Source organism: Macaca nemestrina, chromosome 17 (genome assembly GCF_043159975.1).
Source record: "Macaca nemestrina isolate mMacNem1 chromosome 17, mMacNem.hap1, whole genome shotgun sequence".
In the NCBI taxonomy this organism is placed as follows: Eukaryota; Metazoa; Chordata; class Mammalia; order Primates; family Cercopithecidae; genus Macaca; species Macaca nemestrina.
This window is the reverse complement of record NC_092141.1, coordinates 72,176,370-72,188,479: the sequence shown is the minus strand read 5'-3', so window position 1 is coordinate 72,188,479 and position 12,110 is coordinate 72,176,370. Positions and strand designations below refer to the sequence as shown.

Here is a 12,110-nt window from a genome sequence, read left to right as displayed (position 1 = left end):
AAACAAAATACAGTAAGTAATATAGTCCAATTATATATAATATGCTATTGGAGAGTAGAAAATAACCACCTAACCTGCGACAGTCATACCGGGGTTAAACTAACACAATCAGTTTTACAGTCACATTTCAAGAGTCCATCTCCCATCTCTGACATGTAATAAGCAGAAGACATTGGAGGTTCCTGCCCCTAAACTGGAACAGTGAGTATGAGCATGTTTGAGTCAAAATCCACTGTACTGGAGAGACAGATCAGAAGCCAAGGAACTTGTTAACACACAGGAAAGAAAAGGACCCTGATGCACAGAGGATAAGAAATTGGCACAGTCCAACAGACATCATATATTTCTGCTGCTACTGGAGAAGAAACATGAAATAGAAACGGTATCCACAATCAAGGCAGATTATCAGGCAGTATGCACCTGTATGGGGATCAGCTGTTTACAGTTAGCGTTTGTTCTGAATGAACTAGCATCTGTCCCAGTAGGTTGATATTGGTGCACACTAATTTTACAATATTTTGAGTACTATCTGTATTGTAATAAAATGGAAGGGTACTGGTTCTGGGTTAAGATGAAGTAGGCACACTATGCCTTAACTGAATGTAACTAAAACCCCTGAATATAACTGAAAATCCTGGAAAGAATGATGAACCAGCAACCTGAGACTCAGAAAAGAAAACACTAGTGGGCAAACTGTGGAAGAAAACTAGAACTTAAAGTACAACCAGTTCAGCAACGAGTTTCCAGCTGTTTTTTATGTACCCCAAACCCCAAGACTGAATCCAAATCCTGGAACTACACACCAGGAACAAACACAAAGAGATACAAAATAAGTCTTCTCTTTCTGGTTAGAAAGTGGGAATGGAGGGCCTCTATATGGGACTGAGTGAATGGGGGAAATCCCCTGGCTTTTTCTTCCTTTACCTTTCTCTTCCAGCCCTGTCCCTAGGCAAGCCCATCTCACAACCAGCAGCTATAGCTGAGGAGACACATAAATCTCTGAGGAAGAGGAACTTTTCTTATTAGAGGACCAGTGGTACAAGGAATGTGAGAGAACTGCAAGGAGAAATAGACAAATCCACACTCAGCCTGAGATTTCAATATTCCTTGCTGTTCAACAAGTAGAAAGAAAATGGGCAAGAATATAGAAAACTTAAATAACACTATCAATCAACGTGACCAGGTTGACATTTATAGAACCTTCCGCCCTAAAACAGCATAATACACATTCTTTTTAAGTGCACACAGAACAGTTATTAAAATAGATCATTTCCTGGGCCATAAAACAAGTCTCAACAAATTTAAAACGATTCAACCTACAGAAAGTTTGTCCTCTGATCACAATGAAATTTAAGTAAGAATCAATAAGACAAAGATATCTGAAAAACTTCCAAATGTTTGGAAACTACATCAACACACTTCTAAATAACACATGAGTCAAAGAAGAAATCAAAAGGGTATTTTGAACTAAATGAAAATACTACTTATCAGAATCTACATAACATAACTAAAGCAGTAAATAGAAATTTCTAACACTAAACTCCTATATTAGAAGAGAAAGCTCCCGTATCAATGACCCCAGCTTCTACCTTAAGAAACAAGAAAAGATAAAATTAAACCCTGAAGGCAGGCAGAAGAAAGAAAATAATAAAGGACAAAGTATAAATCAACGAAATAGAAGACAGGAAAGCAATACAGAAACCAAATACAAAACTGAAACTGATAGTCTCTGAGATGTGTAAAACTGACAAATCCTTGTCCAAAATGATCAGGACAGTGAGAAAGAATACTCAAATTACCAGTATCAGAAATGAGAATGCTTACATCACTACAGATTATGCAGATATTAAAATGTTTCTCAATAAGAAACACGTAATTTGAATAGTCCTATATTTATTAAATAACTTGAATTCACATTTAAAAACCTTCCAGCAAATAAAATTCCAAGCCCAGTTAGCTTCTGATAAATTGTATCAAACAGTTAAGGATGAAATAATATCAATTCTACAGGATGTAGCTTAGGAAACTGAAGAGGAGGAAACTGAAGTTGAAACTTCCAACTTATTCTATGAGGCCAGCATTATTCTGATTCTAAAACCAGACAAAGACAGTAGAAAACAAGAAAATGAAAAGTCAATATTCCACGTGAATATAGATGCAAAAATAATTTAAATTCTTAGCAAATCAAATACGCCAACCATACAAAAACAAGTCACAGGTCACACCTGCCCTCCTTTAGAGCACTGCTTCCTATCATAATAGTCCAAATCAAATAAATAATGAAAATATTTGTACCACATACTTAAGTAAACCGATCAGGTTTTCTACTGGAGGTGACTCGCTTGGACATCAATTACTCTGGATTCTGCTAAAGAACTGAAGACATTATTCTAACATCTCCTTTCCTACACATTATTTATTTTCCCTGGAGTTCGGAACTTTCTTTTGCTTACTATTTTATGTATTTATCACCAATTCAATCTTCAGACTCTCATTAGTTGTCTAAAACTTTTCTAAAGACAATTAACTGCATCCGGTTTCTACCAATCTCATTTTCCTGAAGACGGCTCTTCTGGAGGCTTCTAACCCACTCCAATCTGAACTGCTAGCCCTTTATCCCCTTCTTTTTATTGTCATTCTGAAAGATCTTTCTGCTTTGACTTTCCTATCTCTTGCAGTTCATTTCTTTCATTTGTCTTTTTTATTTTGATGGATCACATCCTCCAACAGATTCCTTAGAAAGTGTGTAAGACAGGCAGATTGTTTTTGAAAATGTACATATCTAATTCTATTCTTATATTTGAATAATAGTATCAATGCATATGGAATTCAGAGATTGAAAATTATTTTCCTTCAGAATTTTGAAGATGCTGCTTTATTTTTCAGTTTCCAATGCTACCACTGAGAAGTGCAAAGCCAACTCATTCCCTCCCACCCCCCAGAAGCATGAACGATCTGTTTGGCCCCAGTGATTTCAAATTTCACCACAATGTGCCTTAGTTTGGATCTATTTGCATCCACTGTACTGAGCACAGAGTGAGCCTTTTCAGTCAGGAAACTTTATGCTCTTCAGTTAAGAAAATTATCTTCAATCATCTCGTTGATGATTTCTTTTCCATTTTCTCTGGTGTTTCTTTTGACAACTATTATTTGAATATTGAAATTCCTGGAATGATCCTGTGATTTTTATTAACACTCCTCCGTTTCTTTTTATATTTTTGTCCTTTTGCTCCATTTTTTCAGAGATTCTTTCAGCACATTAGCCTCTGATAATTTTATGGAGCTTTAGGTTTTTACTATCAGAATTTCAATGCCTAAGAGCCTTTTTTAAAAGTCATAATACCACTCTTCTATGTACTTTTTTCTTGTCTCACGGTTATTTTCTCTTATTTCTGGGGATAACAGTTATATAATTTTCCTCTGCAAAATGTTTGTCTCTCCAAGTTGTTTTATTCCATTTAATTTCTATCTTTCATACATTTAGAGAGCTTCTTCAAATATCTACTAATCTTTGTTAGCTGCTCATATTTAAGAGCACAGGACTGAAAAGCTAATTTGGAGCTTTGATACACGGAGTGAGCTAACTGGCCTGTTTATTTCAGGAATCTCTGATGACTAAATTTCCTCTTTCTTCTTTTATCTTCCTTTTTTTGGTCAGATTCTCCAGAAAAGACATTTTTTTCCAACCTCCTGCCTGAAATCTGAAGGTCTAACTGCCAGTATTCTGGGAGCCCAGTAGGAGAAAGACAGGAGGGAGATATCTAAGGTCCAATTCTCCTATTTTTAGCATGGGACTTCTGCCCTCAACTATGCCTGGTGTCTCCCAGGCTAGAGTGTTTCTGGTTTTCCCCACTCCTAAAGATAAATTTTGCTTTTGGTTAGGGGTGAGGAGTTCAGCATTTGCCCAGCTGACTGGTTAGATGGTTTTAGGGAGGAAGTCCCAGAAATCCAATGCTGCTTCATCTGACTTTCAACCAATTGTCATTTCATCTCCATTTCCACACACTGTCATTCTCAAGCTTGTTGAGACCTCTTGAGGTTGTTTTGTTGATTTCCTCTGCTACTGTTAGAATTCAGTTTTCAATTATTCATATACTCTCCAGTTTCTAAAACTGTGTTGATATTTTCTCCTTCCAATCCTTCCTTACTGATCTTTCAGTGGGTTTCTGGAGGTAACAAGCGTTTTATGCTCATCCCATCTTTTACTCCTAATAATACTATTTCTCATTCATTTCAACTCATTATAGTTTTTTAAAATTTTCTTTCTGGCCAGGCATGGTGGCTCACACCTGTAATCCTAGCACTTTGGAAGGCTGAGGTGAATGGATCACTTGAGGTCAGAAGTTTGAGATCAGCCTGGCCAACATGGTGAAACCTCATCTCCACTAAAAATACAAAAAAAGCTGGGCCTGTAATCCCAGCTACTCTGGAGGCTGAGGCAGGAGAATCGCTTGAACCCAGGAGGCAGAGGTTGCAGTGAGTCAAGATCAAGCCATTGCACTCTGCACTCCAGCCTACGTGACAGAGCAAGATTCTGTCTCAAAAAAAATTTTTTTTTTCTTTTGAATAAAGAGATATTACAAACAAAGTATCTAAAAAGTTAAGAAACATGCTTTTACTATCAATTAACTCTAACAATGATACAATTCCTGGTGACTTCAAATTGAGATCAGGTAGTTGTACTCTGGATCACAGAAATCCCTAGTTTTGTTGTTTGAAGTTTCAGCTTTGTTAATAAAATTCAATTATGCTCATTGATTTGAAAAATATTTTAACTGACAAAGCTCAGAGTAAATTAGATAAGTGATTTCAAACATCTGTATTTGATATTTGATAAAATTTAAGACATTTAATAATTACAACAATTTTAGTAATAATTTGTACTGTTATTTTTAGAGTTTTGCATAGATAATCTCATTTTTATATAAAAATATGTTTACAGGGAAAATAAGAGTGAACAAGATAAATTCCAGACATAGTCATAATACATGCTTATTACTTAAGTATGATTAAGTTTAGCACAATTTAAAATTTTCAACACATATTATTCTTCTTTTTATTTTGCAACAAACAATTTTATAAAAATAGTAGAGCTCTAAAACCTGGGAAGAGCAAAGTTGGAGAAAAAGAGGGACACGATTATAGAATAAATAAATCTGAAGCTTTTACAGAATTAAAAACTGCACATTTGTAAATCTGAGCTTTATTTTATTTTACGCTATTACAGATTCTTTGAAAACCTAACTCAATAAATGATTGAAATTTTATAATCTGTTCATCAGTTTGGGTTCTCAATTCTCATTCTCTTTGAGATCAAGTCATTCATTCACCATTTATTTAGTGACTACTATATACTATGTACTTATTATTGGCACTTGAGGATACAGCAGTGATCAAAGCACAAAAATCACTGCTATCACAAAACATCCATTCTAGTTTTGAACAGAGAAAATAAACAGAATAAATACGAAGGTGATAAGTACTATAAAGAAAAAGGAATGCAGAGCTGGTGGTCATGCAATATTAAATAACTTAGAAAAGGTCTAACTGGAGATTTCACTGACTCAGAATGTTTTTACCTACTTTCAAAGTTGTCCCTTCAAAAATTAATCAAATGCCTGTGATAATAAATTTTAAATAGAAAAGGAAAATAAGAAGGAAGATCCTAACATAGCAATTACCAACAAAAACCATTTCTTCTGAGAGAGCTAAGACAACAAATACTATATTGATGAAATTTTAAAAACCAGTGTGTGATGATACTCCAACAAATGTTGAAAATTCACTTTTGGTTACATTCCAAAAGTGGTATCTCGATATATACCATAATGCTTCAAAATTACTTAAACTTTAATATCATTTAAAAAGCAGGCACTAGACAATATTTAATTTTCTTATATCTTGAATAAATAATATACAGATTTTTATATCATATCATTTAAATCCTAAATGAGAAACTACAATATCTAAACTATACCATGGCAATATCCTAGTTTTCAAATTAAGTACTAGAAAGAAATATCTAATGTTATTTTTTGAAATTTAATAATCAATTTGATGAAAATTTACCTTGCCCAGAGCGGCTTTGGCGAGAGTCTACACTTGACTGTCTTCGATCCGGTGGTTCCTCGCTCCCTCCATCTGCATAAAATTAAAAACAGCATAAGTAAATAGATAATGAGATTGACATAACAGTGTCTCTGACATTATCTACATATTAAAACTACTATATGGATCATTTATTTGTATTTCCTATAATCTGGATCATTAAAATATTTGAGGATTTTTCTAATATAAACCAATGGTTCTTACCCTTATTTTTGTGGGTTTACACTCCCCTCTTGACGTCTTAAGAAAGTGTAGGAGTTTTTCCCTTCCCCCATAGGTATATACTCTACTTTGCATATAATGAAGGAAAGTTAGCAACTCCAAAGTTCAGTCACAGAATTCCAGTTAAGAAGGCCTGATTTAAAACAATCTTTTAAATTAATTACAGCTGCTTTTTCTGTCTAAAGTACAACAGTACATCAAATAATCCCTAGGACTGTTTTACTATAATAAGAATTACATACGTTATGTTTTATAAGAGATAAAAATCAATAAACCTATAAAAGAAATCAATAAAAGCTAAAAACCAAATAAATCTTGAGTTTACCATGATTTTTAAAATTATATAGAAACAAATCCATTTCATTATATACATCTACTTTTAAGAAATAAGCAAAACACTCATGCACTTTAAGAAAAGTTAAAACAAATTTTACTTTATGTAAATAATTCCCTCAATTTTGTTACACAGAAACAGAAAAATTACACATCACAAATTCATTAAAATAGGCACAGTAAAACAGAAATTAATACACTGAGAATGTAAAGTATAATATAAAAAATGAAACTAAACCAAGCAAAATCTTTAACATAGTGGTCTATACACTTACAAATTTGTTATCACTTTAATCAGATAAAAAATGCATTAAGGCATCAACAATTTCTTTGTTCTTTCTTTCATACAATCACTTATTTTTTAACTCGACATGGAAAAGGGGTAGGAGCTGTAAGCAGGTTTAATAAAGAGTATTCTTGCTCTGTCATCTACTTACTCTATGGTTTATTCTTTGTAATAGAGCTCGCGTATTAACATCTATTGCTTTTTAAACAGATGGCCTGTTTTTTAATTCATTATTGATAGAAAGCTTCCTTTTAAATATATTTATTATATGTAAGGCCTAGCAATAATTAAATCCAATTCATGTATATAGATCAACTATTCTTTATTTTGTAGAGGGCTGTTAAACTAGCAAGTACAGCAGCATTTAATCGATTCCAAATATACGATGACAATACAAAATAGTAAGTACACTGCCAGGAAATACTAATATCTCTTATTCCACAGTAATCTAGTAAAACACTCCACTAATTTAATTAGTCAGATTTGTAAAATAACTTATCACATAGAAAGATACTCAAAGTAATAGGCAACCATATTTTTCCTTCCAGTATGAAAATCCTGTTTAAATATAAATCAGTTTAAATATTATTTTAGTTCTGCTGTTACTACATAAGTTACCATATTTGAATAAAAAGACATGTTGACAAAATAAGGTGTTATCTGAAAGACAAATATGAGAAATTTTTCTTTGACATTATTTTAAAAAATTAAAGCAAAAATCTAGTCATGGATTATCATCTCTGAATGGGTGATCTGCCTCTGTTGAAATTAAAACTTAAATTATTTAATTTTGCCCTTTTAAAGGAAATGTGAACGTTTATAATCCTTCTTAACTGTACTTCAAATTCTAAGTAAACAACTCTATAAATTATATGGATTCTTTTTAATAAGGCTCAGTATTTCAACTGGGTCAACTCAAATTTAATTTCTAAGTTTTAAACCCTCTATGATTCCTTCCACCTCACTCTCTTGTGAATTAATATTCAGTATGTCCAAAAATCCTAAAGTTTTCTCTTCTTTCTAAAATGTATTTAAGAACAGACAGACAGGCAGCCAACAATTACTATGTACTCTCTGCCAGGTATTTTATATAGTTCATCAAAGCCCTATGAAGTAAAGTCCTATTTCACAGCTAAGAACACTGAAACTCATGGTGACTAACTGAAATCCAGTGACAAAACCAGTAAAAGTGAAACGGGATTTTAACCCAAGGATGTTTGACTCAATACATCTCTCTGATACTAATTTCTACCCAAATTTATTAAATATTCTAAGTTCAAGTCATGTTCCCATTTTATTCTTTTCTCATGAAAACGATGTTAAAAAAGCACTAATCAGTAACTACAGCAATTCTTCCTTTACAGAATAGAGGCATTCTAACAAAGCAGGTTATGAAGACTTCGTCTTACAACATAATCTTCCTATTTGCTTCCAATATAAAATCAAAAGACATACTTTCTAAAGAAAAAAAAAATGTTTTTCCCAAAACCCAAGTTTGTTCTCTCTATTTATTCATTCTACTAAAAGAGAGCTTCTCTTGACAATGAACTGGACATAACCAAAATAATGTACCTCATAGGAATTCTGGTACACTGCCGCCCCAGGTCTCTATTACTGTTCCTTTCTAATGAATACCATTATTTAAGAAATTCTAGGGCTGGGAAAAATGATTCACGCCTGTAATCCCAGCACTTTGGGAGCCCAAGGTGGGAAGACGGCTTGAGGCCAGGAATTCCAGGTTACAATGAGCTATGCTAAGATCACACCACTGCACTCCAACTGGGCGACACGAAGAGACTTTGTCTCTTTTAAAAAAAAAAAAAAAATTCTACACTCTATTAAGAAAATTTAGTACGTGACATTCTGTATACCCATGCTAGGGTAACTAAAGTCCCTATCATGCATCTGTTCCCCACATCTATGAAATCTATCACCGCAAGCTTAGGTATACATGCTTTACAAGGAATTCAAGAAAAAAGCTGCTCTAACAAGAAAAATAAGTAAAACTAGTTCTTTCTAAATGCTTACAGTGTGAAAATATGATATATTTTTAGCGAAAGGTCAATGCTCACGACATTGATACATGAATAACTCTTATCAAATCAACTACTTGAGATGGAAACATTTTTAACTCACCTATAGTTAGGCACAATGTTAACCTGCATGTGCTGTCATAGAAATTACACTGTGAGAAACAACTAAGAACCCTGATCTACCTGCTTAATGTGTTTTTAAAAAATCTTTAAACGCATTTACCTACAATAATTTGCATTTTAAAAAGACACCCCTTATAGTACTGTAGAGGCTAGGGTGGTGGTTTTCAATACTAGATGAACAAACACATGTGGTTCTGCTCTAATAAAACTTTCTTTATGGTCACAAAATTTTAATTTCTTATAATTTATATGTCACAAAATATTATTATTCTTTTAATTTATTTCAACCATTTACAAATATAAAAACCATTCTTAGATTATGGGCCCTACAAAAACCAGGAGTGACCTAGATTTTGCCATTGAAATTAGATCAGTGACCCCTGATCTAAAGGCAGGGAGATTAGTTTAGAAGGCTAATTAGAGCAATCTCTGTGAAAAGGAATGAGTTGAATGACTTGAGAGTAAGACCAATAAGGATGAGAAGGCGGCTCTGCAAATGATGTCTGGCCTAGGGGCCATTGAAAGTATAATGGCTGCATGGGCTCAAGGATCCTTTTCTTGGCTCTCTCTAGGTGATCCTTTAGGGAGTAAAATGTAAAATTCCCCCAAACCACCCCAAATAAATGGAATACCTGACTGCTTAATTACATGTTACATCTCAATCTTCTCTGTGACCAAGAAAGGCTCTTACAAGGTGACTAGAAGTGCACCATGCATTGTGAAAGGGATTTTTTTCCCCTGAAGTAAAGTTTACCGTTTTTATTTTAAATAAACATTGCTGAAAACCACAATATCTAGATTATGTTGTAATATCATTTCCTGTTTTCATGAAAAACTAATGTGTACATCATTTCTACAGTCTGAATTTGATACTTGGGTTTGAAACCAAAATTATATATTTGAATATTAAAATCCATTTATAAAAATTTCTGTAAACAAGTATTTTACATAAACACTTCATAATAGTTAATAAGGAAATAAAAGCAGCCCACCAAAAATTTCTATTGGTAACCTATTTTCTCCAAATGCAGAATGAAAATATGGCATGTCAAAACAGACAGACCAGGCAAAATAGAAGAATACAACAGTCCTCTGTAGAGGACCTACTCCTTTCATTTAATTTGTAATTATTTATACGTTTTCATGAAAAAAGCCCAATGGAACCCAGTAATCATTAAGATATCTGAGACAGACATCAATAAATTACTAGAGGAGATATGAGATAATGTGCCTGTGAATGAAATACAAAAATAAGAAGCTTCTTAGAATATTTAATTTGTATTCCACTTTTAGTAAAGTTACCAGGAAATGTGTGGGAATATATACTCATGTACATACAAATGCACAAAAAGTCAGTATGTGGGCATTAGACCTGAGTTTTAGTTCCATACCTGCCATTTTTAGATGAGTTTCTCTGAGCCTCAGTGTTTTCATCTGTAAAACTGAGGTCAAAGTAACATCTTCCTCTGAAAGTTGTGAGGTTCAAATGACTTAACACATGTGACAGTACTTTGTATTCTCTAAATTGGTGATTTTCAGCCAGGAGCAAACCAGGGACTTCTAGAGACATTTTTGATTGTTACAATTGGAAGAGTGCTACTCATTTCTAAAGAGCAGAGGCTGGGGATGCTGCTAAATATTCTAGAATTCACAGGACTGCCTACCACCACAAAGATTTATCAGGCCTCAGATTTCAACAGTGCCAATAGCTGAGAAATATGTTCATAATGTAAATGTTCATAACGATCATAATTATCAAAATTATATACAAATAAGCTAATTATCTTTCTGTAAATAAGTTTCAAATATACAGAAAATACAGTGAAAAATATAACTGACACTGATATAGCAACTATCAAACTTTACCAAATCTTAAGATTTCCCATATTTGCATCAATTTGTTTTATACTAAAACACTACCAGTTATATACAGCTGATATTTTCATTATACAGTTCTCCAATACAACTTCCCTTCTTCCATCCCTCCCCAAATTAACCACTATCCTATCTTAATATGTAAAATCACATGAATGTTTTTATACTTTTATTACATATATATGCCTCCACAAATGTTTACATTATATAAGTGTAATGATACTATATCATCCAGCAATGTGCCATTTTTACTTAATACTTATGTTTTGAAATTTATCTGTGTGGACATTCATTTTAACTCTAGAATAGTATTCCACAGTATGAATATATCAATGGTATCTATTCTCTTACTAATGAAGATTTAGACACTCTCCAAATTTATAGTACTTCAAAAGGAAGTCTGCAATGAACCATTTCCTACAGCACATGTCTAACCTGCTTGTATATAAGCTCCTTGTGCACATGTTCAAGATATAGAAGCGAAACTACTAAATCATATAATGCAAAAACTCTGTGAGAGCAACCAAATTTCTGCCAAAGACAGTTGCATTAATTTTTATTTCCACAAAAAGTGAACGTTCCCATTTCCTCAAAATCTCATGACTACTACTCAGGTTTTTTTCATTTCTGCTAAAGAATGTGAATTGCTATCTGATTCTTGTTTAATTTGCCTTTCCCTCATTAATAATGAAGCTGAGCATGTTTTACTGGCCATTTAGTGTGTGCATATTCTTGTTCATATCCTCCACCTATTTTTGCCACAACTTTCTGATCTGCATGTTTTCTGATAAGAAATCTACAGTCATTCAAACTGTTGTTCCCCTCTAGGTAATGTGTTATTTCTCTCGGGCTGCTTTCAAGATTTTTTCTTTATCTTTAGTTTTCAGCAGATTGATCACATAGTGATTGAGTATGAATTTCTTTGCATTTATCCTATTAAGGATTCAGTCAGCTTCTTGAATCTGTAAATTTGTGCTATTTACCAAATTTGACAAATTCTCAGCTATAAGTTCTTCAAATACTATTTTAACACCACATTTTTCCTTGTCTTTTCCTGGAACTCCAATGGTATGAATCTAGATCTTTTGTTACTACGCTACAGATTCCTGTGGTTCTATTCCTCGTCATCC

At 33.3% G+C, this 12,110-nt stretch overlaps 1 protein-coding gene across 11 annotated transcripts in view; it reads right to left on the bottom strand.

Moving 5' to 3' along the window:
• The window catches only part of LOC105483054 (tetratricopeptide repeat, ankyrin repeat and coiled-coil containing 2), a 475,702-nt gene that overhangs the window by 352,799 nt on the left and 110,793 nt on the right, over positions 1 to 12,110 (bottom strand). For all 11 annotated transcript variants that reach the window (XM_011743607.3, XM_071083397.1, XM_011743615.3 and 8 more), the window contains one exon: positions 6,070 to 6,141. In XM_011743607.3, the coding sequence (XP_011741909.2) occupies positions 6,070 to 6,141 (72 nt within the window). The remainder of the gene's footprint in view (positions 1 to 6,069; positions 6,142 to 12,110) is intronic.